Below are 20,020 nucleotides of genomic sequence, written 5' to 3'. Positions count from 1 at the left end.
TAGTTACTCAAGCAACTGGATATGGTTTTGAAACGTCTGACCGTTTCAAAACCATATCCAATTGCTTGAGTAACTATTTTTGGCGTATCTTATTACCTGGATGTCTAACCTACATCGACGTATTGTCATGGTAGGTATCAAGGCTATGGTATGGGGATGATGGGGAGGGGGCACTGCGTTTGATTCACTGCGTTTTGGATTTTTTTCTACAAAAAGATTGAAAAATTTTTGACTTTTACAAAAATAGAGTTGTATCAAGTTTTGCTATCCTATGTATTTGAACTAAGTTTGGAAATCTCCTGTTGAACGATAGTTAAAGACCCTTCTGTGTCCAAAAATGGATGAAGGTAGGCGAAACTTATGGGGCAATCCTGTTTGAAAGTAGATGCCAAAAATTGCCAAATTTTGACCCTGATGGAGACTTGAACTTGTTTCTTCAAAGCTGACAAACTTGTCTGCTACATGTCTGTGATATGTATCATATATGCAAATAGGACAAGTAAATTGTAGGGTGGCTTGTTGAATTTTTATGACCTGCTTCAATTTTCATGTGTCAAGTGTCATGATCTTTTTCAGCACCTTGGCATAAATTTTTGGCCCAAAGGTAGCCAGAGCAATCCGGCACCAGCCCTAGGACAGGTTAATGTAAGATTTAGGGTTAACACTCCTGGGCTCGGTGCTGAATCGTCCTGAAAATGTAATAATAATATCGGGTGTATTTTGCAGCCAGTAGATACCCAAAGTGAGGGTAACAGGGCTGTTTAACGTGGTCGAGGCTCCTCCTCGAGCACGGGACCCCTGTAATAATAATAATAATAATAATAATATCAGGTGTATTTTGCAGATTGGAATCTTTTTTGTCATCTGTGGTCTGGCCAACTTTTTAATGTTTGTGTGTATATATTTATGTTTGTGTTAACAGTGAGCTGTAGAAGCCCATAGAGAACCGACAGCCATCATGCAGAACGACGCAGGTGAAGTTGTGGATCTGTACATCCCTCGCAAGTGGTAAGTGCAGGAATTGTAGTACAGTTGAATTCTATGGGGTCCCAAGGTTTTCATAATGTTACAGAACTTTTTAGTTTATTCTGTCATGCAACATAACAACAAGTCAGTAGAGTTCATAATGTGATGGTGATTTGTAGTTTCGTGTTTGTTGCAGGATATCATTTTCAATTTGAAATCTGTATTGAGGTAATTATTTGTAAATGAACTAAGAAACATGATGTGAAATGTGCAGTTTAAAAAAAAATGTCTGTAAGATACAGTATAATCAAGTCATCATTTAGTGAATCCACTTAAATGAATGTTGACCAATTGTCATGCCCAGAAACTGACTAGTTTCTACAACTGTTGTTGATTGGATGGTATTGTATTGTCCTTCAGCTCATCAACCAACCGCATCATTGGTGCCAAGGATCATGCCTCAATTCAGATCAACTTTGCTGAGGTGGGTGAAACTGCAACTTTTTATATACAAGTAGTATCAAGCTGTCAATTTTTTTCTCTTGTATTTTTTTTAATGTAGAGACAATAAGCTGAGATACCTCTGAATGTCTGTGGTTAAGTAATGATTTTGTGGACGTCAAGGAATGTTTCCCAATGGTGTTAAGATAAATGCCATATGGATTTAGCCTGACCATTTGTCAGTTAAATGGAATTAGAATTGATCTATTCCCTTATGATAATGATTCTTCATTCATAATCATCAGCCTTTGTACTTCTAGACAATGATAAATTGTAGCATGTCACATAGAATAACTGAATGAAAACTGTAAGTGTTGGTCAATGCAAAACAACTCAAGGTTTTTGCTCTTTTTTTTCAGGTTGACCCAACCACTGGCCGCATGACGGGACAGTACAAGACTTACGCCATCTGTGGCTACATCAGGCAAATGGTGAGGCATTCACCTGTCAACACTCTCTAGTATCTAGTCTTTCTTTTTCTAGCATGCATCATTTGATGCATTTATATACCATTGGTTAAATTGTGTACTGTTTGTAAAAACCGGCATTCTCCAATATGGCTTTGTTATTCTTTGTTACAGGGAGAGTCGGATGATTGCCTGAAACGCCTGGCGATAAAGGATAAAATCATTGATGGGTAAGTTCACAGTGATTGGTAGATGGGACTGTTCCCTTGACATAATGACCCTCTGTATTCTAAAGTTTGTATGTTTTGCATTTTATTATGGAAAGGCTAATGAAAGCAGTAACAGATATATGCTTTGTTGGGCTGCTTATATGCTCATATCCATAGGAGAGTGTTTCTTCTATCATTATACTGATGACAAACAGCCACAAGCAAGTTTCAGAGCTTCTCCTTAGGTCATGAACAAAACAATATCTCCGTATGTGTAATATGCTCATTATTCTGTATTTTACAGAAAAATGGATGCCTAGTGGAATCCAGATGCCATCCAAACCACAAGACCTGCCTGGAAAATGTTTTGGACAATAAAAAGTCCATATACACATCACTTGAGTGAAGGCTGTGTGTTGTCTGTCACAAATTTGTCGCTAGTTTCTTTGTTAGTAGCTTAGTTGGCTAAGGTTCTCTACTATCGTGAAGGGGAGTTTGCCTAGAAAATTAATTTGCCATGGAAGGTAGTTTTGCCTCACCTGTCACAAAAGTTTATTCTTGGGCAGGTTTTGCTCAGCATTATCCACAACAGCAAATTTTTTTGTAGTATGCAAAAATTAGATCTTCCTAATGCATGATAAATTATAGATATCTTTGGATATTCCTCTATTAGTTACATGTGCCACATATTTCAATGAGTCCAATCATGGAATGCAGCAGATTTATAAGCTTTCCTCATTAGTTATGCAGAGTAGATTTGCATAATTAGCATATTGTTAAGTCTGCATAACAAAAATCATTATGATTCATTGACACCTTGAGTTATTCCCTTTGACTTTCAAACTCCATCAAATTTCAAACAAAATCAGACCCTGCAGTTAAAAAAAGCCACTAACATACATGTAATGTTTAAATCTCCCTTCGAAGAGCAATTTACCAATCAAAATAATGACCATAGCATGACCAAAGAAAGTCGGTAGGGTGCCATAAATGTGATAATTACCTGCTTGATAAAAAGCAGGTATTGATTTTGGTAGGGATCTTTGTGGTTCCGGACCGATATCTTTAGAACCTCTGAATGGATTGCAATCATGTTTGCTATGGGGATAGATATTGCAAACCATTGTGTTTTGGCGCGCATTAGAAGTTTGCTGCAGTTTTGTGGTTCGTTTTCAAAAATATATTTACCCCCCTTCTTTTTTTAGTAGAGTGGTCCCAGTAACTGATAGCCAGCTAGGCACCCCTGTGACCACTGTGTGCGGGGTGAATCACAATATACACATTAGGGATATGAAGCCGATGGCTGCACAGATCCACAACTAGTAGAAAGAGTAACTGTGACCATCCCTGTCACCTCTGAATGGAATGAAGCAATATATACACATTAGCGATATGTGCCAGGTGCAGGTGTAACAATAGGAAATAAAAAGGAAATGGTGAGGTCACTAGAAAGGTGTAGTTTTGGATTTTACCATAGGTAGATATACAATGTATAAGAACAATGATGGCATAATTTTGCCAAACGTCAAACCATATCAACCCCACAACACACCATCACAAAACAAAATATTTCATGCCGGTTTGAGTTTTCAGACTCTTGGTACTTATGTTATTGTTATGTTATTGTGCTCATGCACAGACACCAGCTCCTGAAAATATAACATTGGCAAAGGTAACAATTATGGACCAGATAGATTTAGGGCATGTGTAATCTCGCTTCCCCATCATTCAGATTATGAATAACACTGGTTCAAACTTGGTTTTAGAATGTTGACCACCCATTGAAATATACTGTACTCAACAAAAGGTGGTGTTGTAAAGGCGACTCCTAGCGGAAAGATATTGATCTCCAGTTCAGAGATCGTGTGGCGGGACCAAGGACCTTTTTTTAACCTCCTTGGCGGGACCAAATGAAATATAGTGAACTAAAGTTATCTGCAGTGACCGAAGTGATTCTAAGGTAATAACTATAAGCCACTCTAATTTTGTTTGGAAAAAAGTCAATCAGTCAAAATGGAGCAAAAACATAAAAATTGTTGCTTTTGCTGCCGAAAATTGCGCTAAAATGACGCGAAATGGCTTCGCTGATTGGCGAACTAGTACATAACTCGGTCGACCCCGCTTCGAGGTGATTCAAGTCGACTTGCATTGGAGAAACTACACATGACTAGCCTAGCCTAGCTAAAATCTGTTTACATAGTCGACAAGTGCACTTTGAAAACGTGTGTAACTGTAAATGGGCCTAGGTGTTTACTGTTGTTATCAGTTACGTATGGGCGGTAATAAGATGTGATGCCGCCAAATCACATCATTTGTTACTCCGGACATGCTGGGAGCATTGAGAAATCATCGGTGAATGTGTGTCTCCTGACCCACAAACTTGTACACTTCAATTTATTGATGAGCAATCGTAGCCCCAGCAACAATACACCGGTCCCATGTGTCCCAACATGGCGTCTACGAATGACTGGCGTTGCGACTGGCAACGCCCTCTGACCCGTATACAAAAGACAACTAAAGGGGGAACACAACTCTGTGTTGTCGAAGTTATCCAGACTTCAAGAGCCACTCGTTCTGGTACCCTCTCGCCACTTTTGCCTAGGCCCATATCCTGTCCACAAGACTCGCCAGGTTATCCTTTATTTCTCTACCGAATATGGAGACGAGAATGTCATCGTACGAGAAGGAAGCGGCGTGGAGACAGCAGTCCGGGGACGGGTCTGCGCTGGGACAGGAGGTACGCCGGAGCGCCGTGCTGTCACGGAGATCTCACCCTTCCAGCAGACAGTCTTCTTCAGCCTCCACATACAGCGACTTCTCCACTGTAACCGCCAGTTCCCGGCACACTGCTAAAGACGACACGGGGTCCAGGTACCTGAAGACCCGAGGGTCGGAGCTGAGCAGGCCGGAGCCTGAGGAGGGCTCGCTGCAGGGCAGCAGCACCATGTCGCGACGAGAGCTCATGGACCAGGCGACAAGGCAGCAGTTCCAGGACAGCTACTACAAGGCTCTGGCCCTGCGGTCTGCCAAGCTTCCTCATCGATACAACTCGACCAACTACGCCCAGCAGTGGTGATACCGATATGACGGTCTTGTCCTGTCGTCAAGAGCACAGGTGCTTCTTATGAAACACTTGTTCGGCGTCTTACTGGCCATATTTGCAGTGTTTTCCTGTACTCTCTCTTGGTTTCATGTAACTTTTTAAAGTGATAATCTTCCATAACAAGTCAGAAACACAGTAACTTTAGCCCAAAATCACCAAACAGCGTGAGGACAAACCTAGCCTTGCTGACAGAAAAGGTTAGGTAAAACAAGTGCTATCTTTCTACACGTGACCCATGGATCTCATAGACCACGTCAAATCACTCGAACTCCAGTGAAAGAACTCACTTCAGTTATAGTTATAGTGTTCTACCCTGTTCATGAGCCCCAGCCCGTGTGTCAGGTTTTCTTTGCTCAGTGAATGCGACATTGTGTACAGAGCACACTCACCAGAAAGGTACGGCGCCATAATAACATAAAGGTATGTGATTTGTCAATTTACCTCCATTTGGCCTACGTTTCATACCGCACCTGTTCTTTTGTCCTGTGTTCATGGTCCGTGATATGTGTACACAAGTATTGTGCGGTATGTCTACCCGATGTGACATGTACATTATGTTTGGTGGCATTATTTGAATCGACAAAATTAATTATTTGCATGTGTTGCATTGAGTCCAATACATCTTCAGTTGATCTTTTTTTTTGTATATGTCCAAACACCTAGATATTCTAAATGTACTAAAAGGCATACAAGGTTCCTGCCAAATTTGTCGTACGATAATTTTACGGGTTTAGGACGAAATGTTGCAGAAAGCGTATATCTGTCGTTGTGTCGTACACTCAGCTACCCTATGACGGAACGGTTTGTCGTAGATCCTTGTCGACAGTCGGTTGTATCATTGAAAACCCAATAAGACAAAGGTCGTACGACGAATTTAACTGCACCTTGCATCGCTTACATTTTGATACTGTGCGCCTGTTGTATAAATGTTTATGGGTTACGTCTAGTATTTTTAACATTTTTGCTTATGCAATGTGCTGCTATAAGGATCAATTACGTAGCATCAGTACAAAATGTAGTTAGGAATATAGAATGTAGACATTGTACCATAAGTGTTATTACAGAATAAAATATATGTAATAGGGTATCTGAGATTAATGTGAGGAATTACAATTATACGTTGGAACACCTAGCTACTCTCCATCTACATGATTGGTCATATTTGGGGCTTACTTGTCATTTGAGGACCATGAAAAGTTATAAGTATACACACAAGACTAGAGTCATAATTTAGCGTACAACATACATGGTGATCCTATCCTCGGGGGTGTCGACTGACGTTTCAGGAGATATAAACCATTGTTATATTACTAAACTTTGTCAATATTGCTATATGAAAGTTACACTATATTGAGGGTTCTATTTAACGTTTTGCGGTGATATTTGCAGTTCACTATCAATCAATATTTCAATGATTTATATTCAACAGTATTGTGATATATATTTATTCTGAATGCTGCTATAATGTGATTACATTTTGTTGCTTGCTCTAGCTGCTATAATGTACACACATTTTCTTAAATAATTGCGAGTGAAATGTATAGTATGTTTATAATTATTTCACTTTTTGACGTGTTCTGGTCCTTCAAATAATACACATACATATGGAAAAGCATTTGCTGATTTTGTGGTTTTATTTGACGAATGTATAAGCCTTCTAACTGGTAAGGGAGTCGACTTCCAATCACTAGTGTCTAGAGAATATTTACTGGCCTGGTACTGTTAGACTTCATATAAAAGCCGTTCCAACTACAAGTGGAACTTAGCGACGCTTCAGATGGCGCCAACTAGAAAAATGCCAAAATTGGGGAAAGCCACACGGTAGAATTTCATAGTAAGTAAAGCAAATTACTAGTAGTGGGCAACTTGCTAGCGTTTCTTTCCACTGCCGAGACGGTTACGATTAGGATTAACGTCGTTTGTTTTCTGTTAGACCGCGGTGTCTACAATGTGGCCCAGTGTTTTTGTGCTGCTAATGTTGGGTATTGGATACCGGACTTCTGTATCATTGTTGACTAAACAAAACGTCTGCACGACACTATAGAATAGGCTCTATTCATACGAACGGCGTGATTGGCGACCAACAAACGTATCACTAACGATCACATATTTGCCGGGTAACGTATCCCCAAGCAGATGTAGACTGGCTCAGTCTCAATGTTTTTGTAGCATTTAAGGCGTCTCATTCAATACTTCTGCGCTGTGCATGTCTTTTACCTTTTGCGTTCTCCCTTGAGAAGAGGAAGGCATAAAAAGTGCATTAAAGTGCTATAAGACAAGCAAGGAGTTTTCAAAATACATGTACACGGATCCTACGTCTGCTTGTGTGAATTACATGTTTGTCAGGAAACCAATCGCACATAACGTACTAGGTACGTACCACATGGTGCTGATTTATCTAAAAAGTCCTTTTTCAGCGGAAACGCGACTGGCCGTCTCGTGTGGAGCAGTCCTGACTGACCAGAGGTCAAAGTCAATTTTGTGCCCAGATCTTAATGAGGTCCCGAGACTCTGGTTCACTTTGTTTCCTTTCGTAAAATTGTACCAAGGGATACGTATCAAAAGATTGGATTTGAAATTTTAATCAGATATCTCACAACAATAATCTTACATGTAATTCTGGGAAGACCTGGTGTGACCAGCCAGTTTCTGTGAACCCGTGTGACGTCATGACGACGCGCACCCAGCCTGGCGGATGTGACGCCCACCTGCCCGCGGGCCGGGTTGACTCAAGTTCGGCCCGGAGGATTCCATCTCAAATAAGCACAGGGTTGATCGATCATGAAATATCTTGTTATAGGCTTGAAATGGCTCTTTGGAAAGACAAAGTCAGACGGCGGAGGGTTAGCGACTAAAGTTGTCGAGGGTAAGAGGCACATGACAATATCCCGTGTCGGAGAGCTGACGGTAAGGACGAATTTCTTCTGACCTGACCCCGATCTTCGGTCAATGGACTCACCCTGAAGTTAACCACAACAGAAGTAGTACAGATGGATAACGATTTAAATGACTTCCGTGGTCTTCCGTGTTTCCTGTAGCTGGCTATTGTGGGTTTCTCGGGAACAGTTTACACTGAGACTCCATGAGGCTATATATATAATAACTGTGTCATTGCCTTTTGGCATTCGTATAGCCTGCCAAGGCCACCCGCGGGTCTTTCGTATCAAACACAAGTTGCCAACGGTGTGGAGTTATCATTCGACTAAGGCCACAGTTTATACATTGTGTTGTGTTGTCTCCACATAACCTGGCTGTTCTATTGAAGGTCAGGATACACGAGGTCAGTTGAAGTGACGCTCGACTTGTCTCCCCTCCTGGCCGACTCTTGTCATTTTCACGCGCTCGATCCACTTCTTATGTCTTCACACAACGACAGGGACCACAGGTGAGGAGAACAGTGCTGACGACACAACGGAAGCGTAGCTGACTTAACCTGTGAAACTCACTGTTCTGACAGACACAGACCGTCGTCCTTCTGTGACAGTACAGTTTATCCTCTCATCATACCATGGAGGCTGTGGTGATGCCGACAGATGTAGACAGCGTACCAGACCCAGAGACGATCCCATGTACGAGGCCGGACAGCATGCGCAGACTGGTGTGTTTTATCAACCCAGTCGTGTTCGTCGGTCTGTCCTTCATTGTGGGAGGGATGGTCATGGCAGGACTGGGCCTCACCGACGCTCCCATGTACTATCCGGTAAGTATACAACAATATTTTCTGTCATGTTGACCACTACAAATGCCCCATGGTCCGGTGAGGTGCAACCGACACAAACGTCGTACGATTGTTCCGTTCGGTCGTGGGATTTTCGGCGAGCATATGTCTATGACAGAACCAGCCGTCGACAGGGATCTCCGACAAACGTTTCTGTATTAACATTCTATATAATTCCCGCGATTGTCGCACGACGAAAGTTACTTGGTGCTTACTCGAGCAAAGCAGGACGCATAACAAAACCTGTATGTTTTAGACATAACGAAATTAAGTAAAATATAGATAAAACATTATTTTAGACTTGTTTATATAATGAGGAATAGTCGTTTTGTTGTTTCGATCAGGACCGCGACCCAGCCTGTCATGTGTACAAAACCGTTCGCTCCATTCTTCCCCAGCTTGCCTTTATCGGCGTGTCTCTGGCCACCCTGGGGCTGTGTCTGGTGTGTCTGGGGGTGTGGGACCTGTGTAGCTGCTGTTGCCGGTCGGGCAGGAGCGACACCAGCGTGCCGCCTGGAGAACTGCACCCTGTCGGGGATGTGTCACCAATGCCAAGTCCGCCCCCTGCGTACTCAAGTCTTTTCACATTCAGGTAACGTCACCTTGTGTTAAACAACCACGCATGTGTTTCTATCTTTCGTCCCTGTTTGCTTTGAATTTCTTTTTAAAAAGGGGGCTTATGTATAGTTTGCCATAGACTACAACTCGCAGGTTTATCGCAAACTACACATAAGCCCAATCGGTGCATCAGCGTCTCCAATGAATGTTTGAATCATTCAGACGACTATGAATAACCGTGTGTTTTTGTCATAACAGACCGTCTGTGACAAGTGTTACCGGAAACGTCCCGGATATGTGTGTCCCAAGTTCATCTGCAAACCCAGACAATGTCATCCTACTTCCGGTGACGTATATCCGGTGCGAGGATCGCCGGGGGTCCCATCATCTCACCTGTTCATGCGCCAGCCCGACCCCCTCTATGGACGACCGCCCTCCAAAATATGAGGACGCCTTCTGTGATTGACAATGACGCGTTAAACCCATTCCGAAGGCCCGGTCGCAGTGGTTATACGATCTTTTTTGCCATGTGGATTTAGTGATCATTTAGTCAGAATCTTTGAGGATACTATCTCGGTCACAAGACAGTTGAATGTTGCCGACGCATCGATCCACGACTGTTCTAATCCCAAGCGCTAGCTATAGCGCCCTCCGTTTGCCTGTGCCAAGTCTGTCCTATGACGAATGTGACAGGGATAGTGAGAGATGCTGGACGCTATTTCGATCTATTTCCGGTTGGTTTCTCAGAAAAAGTGTGAAGCTGGGAGAGGAATTGTAAGGAATTATTGATACGAAGAAGCAATGTGGGAATATGTCTTCATAAGTTATAGTAATAGCATAAACAGCAATCTTACATTACGTTAGATTACCTGATACTCCCGGTGACTTTTATGTTGCATCCATGTGAATAACGTTACCGTTTCTGGCAAGGCGCCAGGTGATCAAGACTTTTAAAAAAAATCCATTATTTATATGATGTCCTACATGTCCAATTATTCCTACTACATCAATGTACAAATGTAGTTTATTTGTTGTCAATGCGCCATATGTTCTATACAATTCACAACATATAATGCTGCGTGAAGCAGAACAGTGTGCATCTGGAATGTAACTGTTTAAGATATATTTTCCTTTACAAGCAAAGTATGAAGAATATCTCAATAAGGTACAGAATAATGAAAGTCTACGTACTACATGTACATTGTTGCAAATTTTATGTACACTTATATTTCTATGCAAATAAAGATTATATATATATATATATATATATATATATATATATGTCTTCCTTCCAATTGTGTTCAAGGTGTTCAAATACATTAGAATGGCATTTAAGACTTTCAAAATAACGACTTGAAATAAAGATGATCGAGTTTAGGCACCGCGCATGTAGCCCAAGTACTACCAACGACTGCGATGGCCTTCAAGTCCCGCCTATATTCATGTTATCATGTACGTATACATGTACTTGTACATATCACTTCTTGCACGAAAGGGACAGGTAAGGATATTTGTGGACATTACTTGCTTTCCTTGGGAACTTCCAACGTCCAGACCAGACCACGAAATGATTTGGTCAACTTCTACTCACACCGTCGATGGATCATGATTTACTTTGGTTTGACTGGACTCCTTGATTATCTTTTGACCTATGTCCATGCTGATGTTCTTGGCCTTGGTTCTTACAAAAAATGTGAACGCTTTCTGTCGGAACTTATTTTCGCACACGTGATTCGGAGCCGCGCGCAACCGGATTTTGCGACCTCAGCAGTTCCAACCGGAAGGATGAGAACCATCCTGTGACCAGGCGTCTTCAGTAGAAGCTATAATGGACGCCCTAACCATCATCCCTGAAGAACCCGCAGCGCCAAAACATCACGCACTCTTGATGCCCCGACCTTCACCATTGAGAAAACAGGGGATACACAAGCCGAGAAAGGCCAACATCCTAAAAGACGAAGAAGATGAGAAAACCGAAAGGCCGAAGGTACCCGATGGCGGCCGAGGATGGGCCGTGGTGTTCGCTGCTTTCGTGATTGAAACCTGTGGTTTTGGCGGGTTCTCCCGAGCGGCAGGTGTGTTTTACGCAGCCTTGACTGAGGAGTTCAGCGCGACTGAGCTGGAGGTATCGTGGGCCATCTCCATTCTGTCCGCACTTGCCTACGGGGGAGGTAAGATGTCTTCAAAATTGGTATGAAGTGCTGTCAAGCGGTAGCGAAACTTTTTCCGATTTTCCGATTTCAACTTCTTACTCAATACTTCGCTCGGGTGCATGAACTCAAGATTATTCACATACAAAAAACAAAACAAAACTATGAGCCACCCGTCGTAGTTGAATTGGTCCAATTTTGAATTGTACAACCAATGAACAACTTGAGTAGAGGCATTCTCCTACTAAGCAGAGGGGACCAAAGTCGCCTCAATACTAAGAGGACTTAAGAGACGACTTTGGTCCCCTCCGCGCAGGAGACTGGGTACAGGGGAAAAGTCCGTAAATGTTAGCATTTGTAAGAAGAAAACAACAACATATCCGTTGTTATCAAGGCCAATGTAAGTCAGTTGTGCAGTTGAAGAGTGGTCTGACCCTCTGATATCACGGAAGCAGAACCGGACGAATCCATCCGACTGGAAATGGGGAAAATTGACAGATAAGTTCGGGTGATAAGGCCCGGTCTTTAGTGAGGAAAGCCTGATAAGCAGGTTACTAGGATGTCATGTTTGCACGGAAATTCAGTGGACAATTCGTGTGTCCTCTTGGTGGGAAAACCAGAAATATGCTGGATAAAAGAAGAAAGGATAACATTGTCTCCTAAACGGCTGTTTGAATCACAGAATTAATTCTATTGACTTCACAGGCTTGTTCTCCTCCATGCTGTACAAGCGGTTCGGTGCGCGCCCCCTGGTGTTCGTAGGTGGCATTGTATCCTCCTTGGGTTTCTTTACCAGCAGTTACGTCAACAACGTGTACGAGCTGTACGTCACCATGGGCGTGGTCGTAGGTAAGCAAAGTTTCGTAAAAATATATTCATGGCAGGATAACTTTAGAAGTGCATTAGAGGTTGATGCACGCGGAGGATTGACTTGTATCTTGTTCATGAACGAACACTTCCAACAAGGAGGTTTAAAAAAGACATTTTTTAACCTCCTTGCTTCCAACAAGGATAGAACCTGTTGCCACATCGCTTCCAACCTGCCTGTATTTTTCAATTCCCTATCATCCCTACAATATAGACCTATCATACTAAGCAAAGAGAGTTGAAATCAAATTTATAAAGGAATCACAACAAGTTTTTACCTTCACCAGGGACAGGTTGGGGTCTGGCCTACAACCCTGCATTGGTGGCTGTGGGACAGAACTTCGACAAAAAGCGCCACCTTGCATACGGTGTTGTGTTGGCAGGGACGGGAGTGGGCGGGTTCGCCTTCTCACCGCTATTCCAGTATCTCATCAGTCTATACGGGTGGAGGAAAGTCTTACAAATCTATGCCGGGATGAACCTGAGTCATTGTGCTGCTGCACTTCTCCTAAAATCGCCCCAAACAACAAACATTTCGAAAAACACAAGGATGAGTCGCACCCATTTACTGGAACAGGAACGCAACTCCCAGAGTTGTAAACATGGCCTTCCAGAAAACAACTCTGTTGTTTCTCTCACGAGTTTGGGACAAAGTCAGGAGACAGAAGCTGAGTTCCTTCATCCACAACAACAAAGACGCCGACGAAGCAGCAGCATCAAACTTCCATCCAGTTTGAAATTCAGAAGACGCCCCCGTTCCTCCAGTATATTCATGAACTTGTACACAAAGGAGAGGCCGAGGATGTTCGACATCTCTCTCCTCCGACATCCACCGTTCCTGGTGCTGTGCGCATGTGTTGTGGCTAATGAAATGTCGTACTTTGTGGCACCTACGCACATGGTACCGCGGGCACTGGCACTCCAGATACCCAAGACTCAGGCTTCATTCCTTCCCTCCGTCCTGTCTATCACCGATCTGATTGGACGTTTGCTCTCCGGACTGGTGTCTAAAGTACCAGGATGCACACGAGCTGTACAGTATGCAGTCTTCTGCATGCTTTGGTCAGCATCTTCTTTAGCGATCATTTTAGGAGTAACCTACCCGCAGATGGCAGCCCTGGCCGGAACGTACGGCTTGTTTAACGGGCTGGTGCGGCCTCTGACTACCGCGCTGGTGGCGGATGTGGTGGGGACTGAGCGGATTGAGAGCGGGCTGGGACTGGTCATGCTGTGCCAGGGGGTCGGGTCTGTAGTCGGGCTGCCTATTTCAGGTTTGTTTGATTTTTTTACATCCTCCTTGAACAGAACCAGAAAGCCAGAACAGATACTAATTTTCTACAAGAAATCAATCCACAAGAGAACTGCACAGAGCAGTCATATATGTCCATATATGTCTGTTACTGTATACAACTCTATGCTCCATATAATAGTCTTTTTGTTCAACAACTGTCTATGATACAACTTCTACTTCAATAAAACTGGAAATCTATTGTTTTCTGGTTTCCAGGTGCCCTCTATGACATGACTGACAAGTATTACCCATCATTCCTGTTTGCTGGCGGAGCCATCTTCCTCAGTGGAGTATTCCTCCTCTGTGCTGTCGTCATCGAAGATAGAGGGAAGCATCGCAACAGTGAACCCCTCATCTCCCAGCAAAAATAACAAAAACGCGTTCACACCTGATGTTAAATGTAGATAGGGGGCCAACTGCAAGACTGATCCATAGTTAATTCAAAGTAAAACACATTATGAGTAGATACTAGATAGTACTAGTTTAAGCATCATGTTGTTGGTATTTTTTCTTGTGACTATGTAACGTTACGTTCAAGTACATACATTGAAAGACAGGCACAGACACTGCAAGTCTGAAACATATTTTAGCCAAGAAGTCCAATTAGCGGAACGGGATGTTGGCACTTTTGCTGGGGGATAGTGGGGGATATCACTCATGACCAAAAAAAGAGACGTACCACAGCATCATACATTTCTGGCAGTAATTTTTGATAATCAATATGAAACATATTACATTGTGTATGCAACTGGAGGTAGACACTTTTATCAACAGTTCTTCTTGTGAATTTCCCAATAATTCTTTTAATGTTAGATCTGAGTTAAACTTTCCAATCCAATTTCTCAATAAAATATTCACTTTCCTTTCAACTCATTAAAATAGTTTCAAGACACAAAAAAGCCATGATTCAGTTTAAACAAATTAAGTCTTCAGTACAAAAAACACTTCTTATTTTGCTGTAGTGTTTGGCAAATAGTTTCTGCTATCTATACAGTATGGAAATGTGGTGTTTATCTCAGGAGATATAATTTATCACAATTACAAGGCATAAATGACTATTTCTTCTTCTTGCCCTTCCAGAAAGTCCCAGGTTTTGTCCTGGGTTTCTTGAGGTACTGTCCAGCAGACCTGCGCACCTCTTTCCTCTCTAACCTGTGCTGGGCCTCGTCTAATTTGCGCTGGGTTTCTCGCGGTTTCTCCACCTGTAGATTGTATAAAGGAGAGACATTAATATTTGTGAATCTTAACAGTCTTGTGCACTTTATAGCACCACATTGGAACTGCACAACCAGTAAACTGCCTACAAGAGATCTCCCAGCTGATAGTATTTTATCCATCCCTCATGTCATCAGGAAAATATGATTGTTCTATCTTTTTGCCTCAGCTGAATTCTCACCGTATACACTTACTTATCAAAAAATCTTCCCAGCACCTATTGGTGCTGAGTGATAAGCTAAGAAAGCAGTAAATACTAGGGCTGGGTACCGGTACAGAAAATTCAGGTCCAGGTCCGGATCAGGTCCAGGTCCGGACCTGAACCTGGACCTGATTCAGTATGACTCATACCAATTGTCCATTTCACTACAAAGAAATCTGTTTGGTGGAGTATTAGACTTACACTGGCGTTTTAAAATCCTACAACGCTAACTGCACCTGTACGATTGACTGTAAACCTTGGTAGAAATTACTAGTACTATAAACTCTACTCTACTTCACTCTTGTCATTTTCTTCCAACTGCAAGCGCCAAAACGTGTGAATGCCTGATAAAATAATATGTTAATTTTCTAATCGGTCCAACATCCGGTCCACCTAATTTTTTCAGGTACGGTTTTTCTGGACCGGTCCAATAAGAAAAAACGGTTTTGCACCGGTACGCTGTACCGATACCCAGCCCTAGTAAATACCATTTTGAAAATCTGACCTGGCTGGGGATTAAACCTATAACCTCCCAAATGAGAGCACTCCATCCACTGCACTGGTTACCCACTATGTCTTGCTTGTGGCAAAAGCACTCATTCACTCACAATCACATAAATACATAGACCGAAACTAAAACTCAGCTTCCAACATGCACACCAACCTTTCTCAGGCTGAAGGTCAGCTCCTTTGACCCCACGGCCTGTCCACTGAGCCTCAGCATCTTGTCGTTCTCCTCCTGAAGCTGGACACGCTCCCCCAGACTGGCCTTCACCTTCCTCTTACTGTCCTTCCTCTGGTCCTTCCCATCCTTCAGGAACTCCTCCCCCATCTTCAGCTCATAGAACTTCGGAGTCAGATTTGTGGCAGCATCCCTCTCCTATAGGAGAAACAACAAGTATGGAATGGGATATTGGAGTTGTCTTGAGTACAACCAGACTCTTCATATTGCCAATGTTTTGGTAGTTTATCTGCTACTTTTTTCTGGGCCCGTATTTTTGCCGCAAGGCCATTCTTGCTGTAGCACTACCTAGCAGTCATTGAGGTAAGTACATAAGGCAAACTCACTTGAAGAATTGTCAAACATTGCAGTTTTCTTATCACGACATATGACCTACCCTCTCTGCCCTGTGTTGGAGTGCCCTCTCTCTCCTGATGTCCCGATGTTGTCTCCGCAACTCCTCCACAAGGTCACGGTCATCTTCTGAGGAGCTGCTGTCTTCATCACTGCCACGCCCTTCCACCTCCTCCTGTTGCAAACATAACAACATGGGCAGCTGTCATGTAGCAATGAAGCAATCAATCAATCAAGGAGGGAAAAAGGAAAGGAGAGAGCATGCAAGTATTGCCATTTGTTGGCCACTGTCAGCTCCTACTGGACCAAAACTGACCCAAACAGGACAAAAGCTTACTTGTAACTGTAGTTAAACCACAGACAACTGTATTTCACAATAAACAAACCTCCTCCTCCTCCTCCACCTCCTGGAACTGGTCCTCCAGCTTCTCCCTCTTCTCCCTCTTCTTCTTCTTCTGCTGCTTGACGACCGGGTTCAGCAGCCGGAACTCCTCCGTCCCCGTGTCCACCTGGAACTCTGGGTTGGAGAACAGCGCCGAGAAACGGTCATCCTGGAGAAGACTGGACGCTTCCTGTGTGGAAAAAGGAACAGTTAGTGACCACTGCCTAGAGCTAGTCTTCTTGTTTAGAACAACAGGACAGTTAGTGACCACTTCCCAGAGGAGGTCTCCTGCTCTTGCACAGAGAAAACCCATTAAAAACAAAAACACAAAATATACAGCACACATGTCAAACTTTAATTGCATAGATAGTCATAACAGCTGGCAGCATACAATACTTACATATCAAATTAAATGGAAAGTTTCAAAACCAACAGTCAACTAATTTACTGAATATGAAAGTAATCAGTAACATCAAAGAGAAGCACTCCACATCGATAGTACATGTAACGTAGTTTCAGAAAATTAAAATGTTTCATACTTTTGCCACTTTGACAAATATCATATATTGCGCAAAGACATAAACACAACACAAATGTCTTTGCAGTGTTACTGAATTCACACGTTTAAAATCACTCATATCATAACTTTGGCAGTTTTTGTATGGATGAAGAATATACTGGATATCTATACCTTTGCCTTCTTTTTCTTGCCTTCTCCTTTGCTGTCCTCTTCTTCAATAAGCCTTTGAGCGAGGTCACGGTTAACTTTGGGCAGTTTCTGCAGGGTAAAAGAAAATGCTGGAATTAGTTTTCCATCTCCTATTTCTCTTCTGTCCTGTTTCTGCATCCTAAAAGTAGACAATATTGGGCATCTGTGAATGCTTACATGACTTAGTGCACTTTTTTCATGAATCCTTACATACATTTATGTGATTAAATGACATGGTCACTATAGGACACATTTGTAAACAGTTACTGTGCTTCAGTCCCATGACCAGAATAGACCAATAAGCAAACATTACCGTGTAAACCAAGAGAAAACCTTTACGTTAATTTTGACTCTGCTGTCTCTTGTCTCCTCTATCTTCTGTCTGATCTTGTTCCTTCTGTATTCTTCATAAGCGAACGGCTCTGCGATGGTCTTGGCCTTCTGGTACAGACGTATATCCATGAAGTAACCATGCATGTACGCACGGAGGAGTGGCGAGCCAATCAGGTGAGCCAATCCTGTGGAAGGTAGGCAAAATTCAAACAAGCCCCATGACTGGCTGATTCAATCTCTTTAAAACATTTGACTAAAACATGCTGAATCTGACTGAAATAGACAACATAAAAATATAATATACATCCAACCAAATCATCAACTATACATTGTTAATCAGCTGTCGTATTGATTGAAAACATTGTCGTAGGTCCATGTCCATGGCCAGTTCTATAATAGTCTTTCTCAAAATCCTGTACAAAAGACCTGTACAATGAATGTGAATGCAAAAGGAGATATACATGTACTTCTATTGTAAGTCTCTTACCTAGATTCTCCAGATCCGTGTCTGTGACAAACTTGTAGTCATCATACACTGTGGGAGCTTCCATCTCCTCCAACTCTTCGGTAAGGTTGTCCATGAAGGAGCACCATCTGGGGGCTGGGCCCAGAGACTACAGACAAGTAACAAGGATATGTCAATTAGTCCTTCCCAAATCTTTTGGCCACCTCCATTTCTATAACCCTTTGGCCACACAACTTTGCAATCATCATCCTCATAAAATATCAAATAGATCAGAGTCATCAGACAAAAGCATGAACTTACAGGTATGAAGTATGTCAGGATTTTTGGAGCCTCGTTTGCCATGAAGATGAGGCCTGAATCTGGCCACACGTGCAGCTGGTTGATCTCACTCTCCGGCTCGATGGAGGTGTAGGCTTTGCCCTGGATCATGGAGGATACAGTAATCCTCAGAATAAGTAATTTATCATAGTAAAATACACCTCAATTTATATAGCATTATGATATGGCTCTGACAGACAAACAGCTGTTGTTAGATTTTGGATTTGTTTCCAAATCGGCACTAGAATCTATTCATGCCAATAGCAACATTACATCTGTAAAAAAAAAATCAAGCTTTCAAACCTAACAATAGAAAGTGACTATGAAATTTTGCTGCTTTACAGTTCTGTCATCTTCATAGACAAAAATTGGCTTGTTCTTATGTGGGAAACTTAAACTCATTTGAACTTGGGTCATAAAATGTTCCGCTGTTGACACTTTGCCTTTCAATAAAACTGAAATGACAAACTAACATTTAGAATTGGAAAAAATGACAGGTAGTAGTGTATAACTCACTGTGTGCTTGTTCCAGATCTTGAGGATCTTGCTGTCGGTGGACAGTACCAGGTCCTGGGGGTCGTTGAACTCTATGGAGTTGATGGGCAGGCCATAGTGGTGGTCTTTCACCAGGACAGGGCGGTTGGACCTGATGTCGTACAGCAAGATCTGCACACAAACAGGGAGTCAAATGTTAACAAGGCACAATTGTCATACGTTTTCTTTTGAGATAGAATCTTTAGCAAGGTAACAATAGAACCCACTGTTAACAAGAATCTTCAACATGGCACTTCAACAAAACACGACATCTTGCAATTTAACAAAACTCAATCAGTATTCTAATGACATGTTTTTGTGACTGTATTACCTGTCCTGTGCTGGTGCCCACTGCCATAGTCAGGCCGTCTTTGAACTTCAGGGCTGAGATAGCTGGCAGACCTTCAACCCTGTGGTGAACACCCAAAACAACTATTATCTGAATGATAAGGTATGATATCTAAAGACTCAGTCACTTCAATGCACCTTTTTTAGAGGGTTTACAAGGAGACTATGAGTATGACACAACCAACTTTCTTTAAGGGTCTAAGACAACCTTTTTTGTAAAAAGGCAGCTAGATTTTGTATGACATATCCACAACTGTCCCAAGAATTCTCTCAACTTTTGCTTTTATAAATGTGTCTTACGACGAATGTGACCAGGCCCTAAATATAAGTCCACAACAACAAGATTGAGGCAGAATGTAATAGAAACAGGCTTTACTTACATGGTGTCCTCTGTGATGCTACTTAAAGCACAGTCCAATACGAGCGATCGCGCTGACGTCACGGTTACGTCACGTGACGTCATGGTAGGCAAAAAGCTGCTGGTGGGCGAGGAGGGTTCAGCCCGCGGGAAACGCAAACATGCCGACCAGTTGTTGTGCGCTGAATTGTACTAACCGGAAGGATAAAGGCAGTAGAAAGAAGTTTTTTAGAATCCCTGCGGAACCAGGACGAAGGGCTGCATGGCTTAGAGCCTTAAAAAGGTCAGATTTGAGCAGGGAAAGAAAAAC

At 42.5% G+C, this 20,020-nt stretch overlaps 4 protein-coding genes across 5 annotated transcripts in view; 3 read left to right on the top strand and 1 right to left on the bottom strand.

The window, feature by feature from the left end:
- The window catches only part of LOC118410453 (40S ribosomal protein S21), a 3,028-nt gene extending 548 nt beyond the window's left edge, over window positions 1–2,480 (top strand). For both annotated transcript variants that reach the window (XM_035812183.1, XM_035812184.1), the window contains exons 2-6: window positions 923–1,008; window positions 1,387–1,450; window positions 1,827–1,898; window positions 2,049–2,104; window positions 2,388–2,480. In XM_035812183.1, the coding sequence (XP_035668076.1) occupies window positions 959–1,008; window positions 1,387–1,450; window positions 1,827–1,898; window positions 2,049–2,104; window positions 2,388–2,403 (258 nt within the window). In that variant the 5' untranslated portion in view covers window positions 923–958 and the 3' untranslated portion in view covers window positions 2,404–2,480. The remainder of the gene's footprint in view (window positions 1–922; window positions 1,009–1,386; window positions 1,451–1,826; window positions 1,899–2,048; window positions 2,105–2,387) is intronic.
- Window positions 2,481–6,913: 4,433 nt separating this feature from the next.
- Window positions 6,914–10,684, top strand: LOC118409882. The gene is made up of 3 exons (XM_035811254.1): window positions 6,914–8,886; window positions 9,303–9,496; window positions 9,721–10,684. The coding sequence occupies exons 1-3, from the start codon at window positions 8,695–8,697 to the stop codon at window positions 9,926–9,928; spliced, it is 594 nt and encodes a 197-aa protein (XP_035667147.1). The 5' UTR covers window positions 6,914–8,694; the 3' UTR covers window positions 9,929–10,684.
- Window positions 10,685–10,749: 65 nt separating this feature from the next.
- On the top strand, window positions 10,750–14,190 carry LOC118404263 (monocarboxylate transporter 13-like). Its single transcript, XM_035803321.1, has 4 exons — window positions 10,750–11,633; window positions 12,318–12,461; window positions 12,767–13,750; window positions 13,987–14,190. Exons 1-4 carry the CDS (start codon window positions 11,291–11,293, stop codon window positions 14,139–14,141), a joined length of 1,626 nt encoding a protein of 541 aa, XP_035659214.1. The 5' UTR covers window positions 10,750–11,290; the 3' UTR covers window positions 14,142–14,190.
- A 269-nt stretch (window positions 14,191–14,459) lies between these two features.
- LOC118404254 (nucleolar protein 10-like) overlaps window positions 14,460–20,020 on the bottom strand; it is a 10,952-nt gene continuing 5,391 nt past the window's right edge. Inside the window, exons 10-20 of the mRNA XM_035803309.1 lie at window positions 19,733–19,771; window positions 19,336–19,414; window positions 18,987–19,136; window positions 18,453–18,572; window positions 18,174–18,300; window positions 17,693–17,871; window positions 17,336–17,422; window positions 16,649–16,834; window positions 16,306–16,437; window positions 15,852–16,067; window positions 14,460–14,972 (exon numbers count right to left, since the gene is read on the bottom strand). Of these exons, the coding sequence (XP_035659202.1) occupies window positions 14,826–14,972; window positions 15,852–16,067; window positions 16,306–16,437; window positions 16,649–16,834; window positions 17,336–17,422; window positions 17,693–17,871; window positions 18,174–18,300; window positions 18,453–18,572; window positions 18,987–19,136; window positions 19,336–19,414; window positions 19,733–19,771 (1,462 nt within the window). The 3' untranslated portion in view covers window positions 14,460–14,825. The remainder of the gene's footprint in view (window positions 14,973–15,851; window positions 16,068–16,305; window positions 16,438–16,648; window positions 16,835–17,335; window positions 17,423–17,692; window positions 17,872–18,173; window positions 18,301–18,452; window positions 18,573–18,986; window positions 19,137–19,335; window positions 19,415–19,732; window positions 19,772–20,020) is intronic.

This window comes from Branchiostoma floridae, chromosome 2 (assembly GCF_000003815.2).
Source record: "Branchiostoma floridae strain S238N-H82 chromosome 2, Bfl_VNyyK, whole genome shotgun sequence".
In the NCBI taxonomy this organism is placed as follows: Eukaryota; Metazoa; Chordata; class Leptocardii; order Amphioxiformes; family Branchiostomatidae; genus Branchiostoma; species Branchiostoma floridae.
The sequence above is the reverse complement of the archived record's forward strand: the minus strand, read 5'-3'. Positions and strand labels throughout refer to the sequence as shown.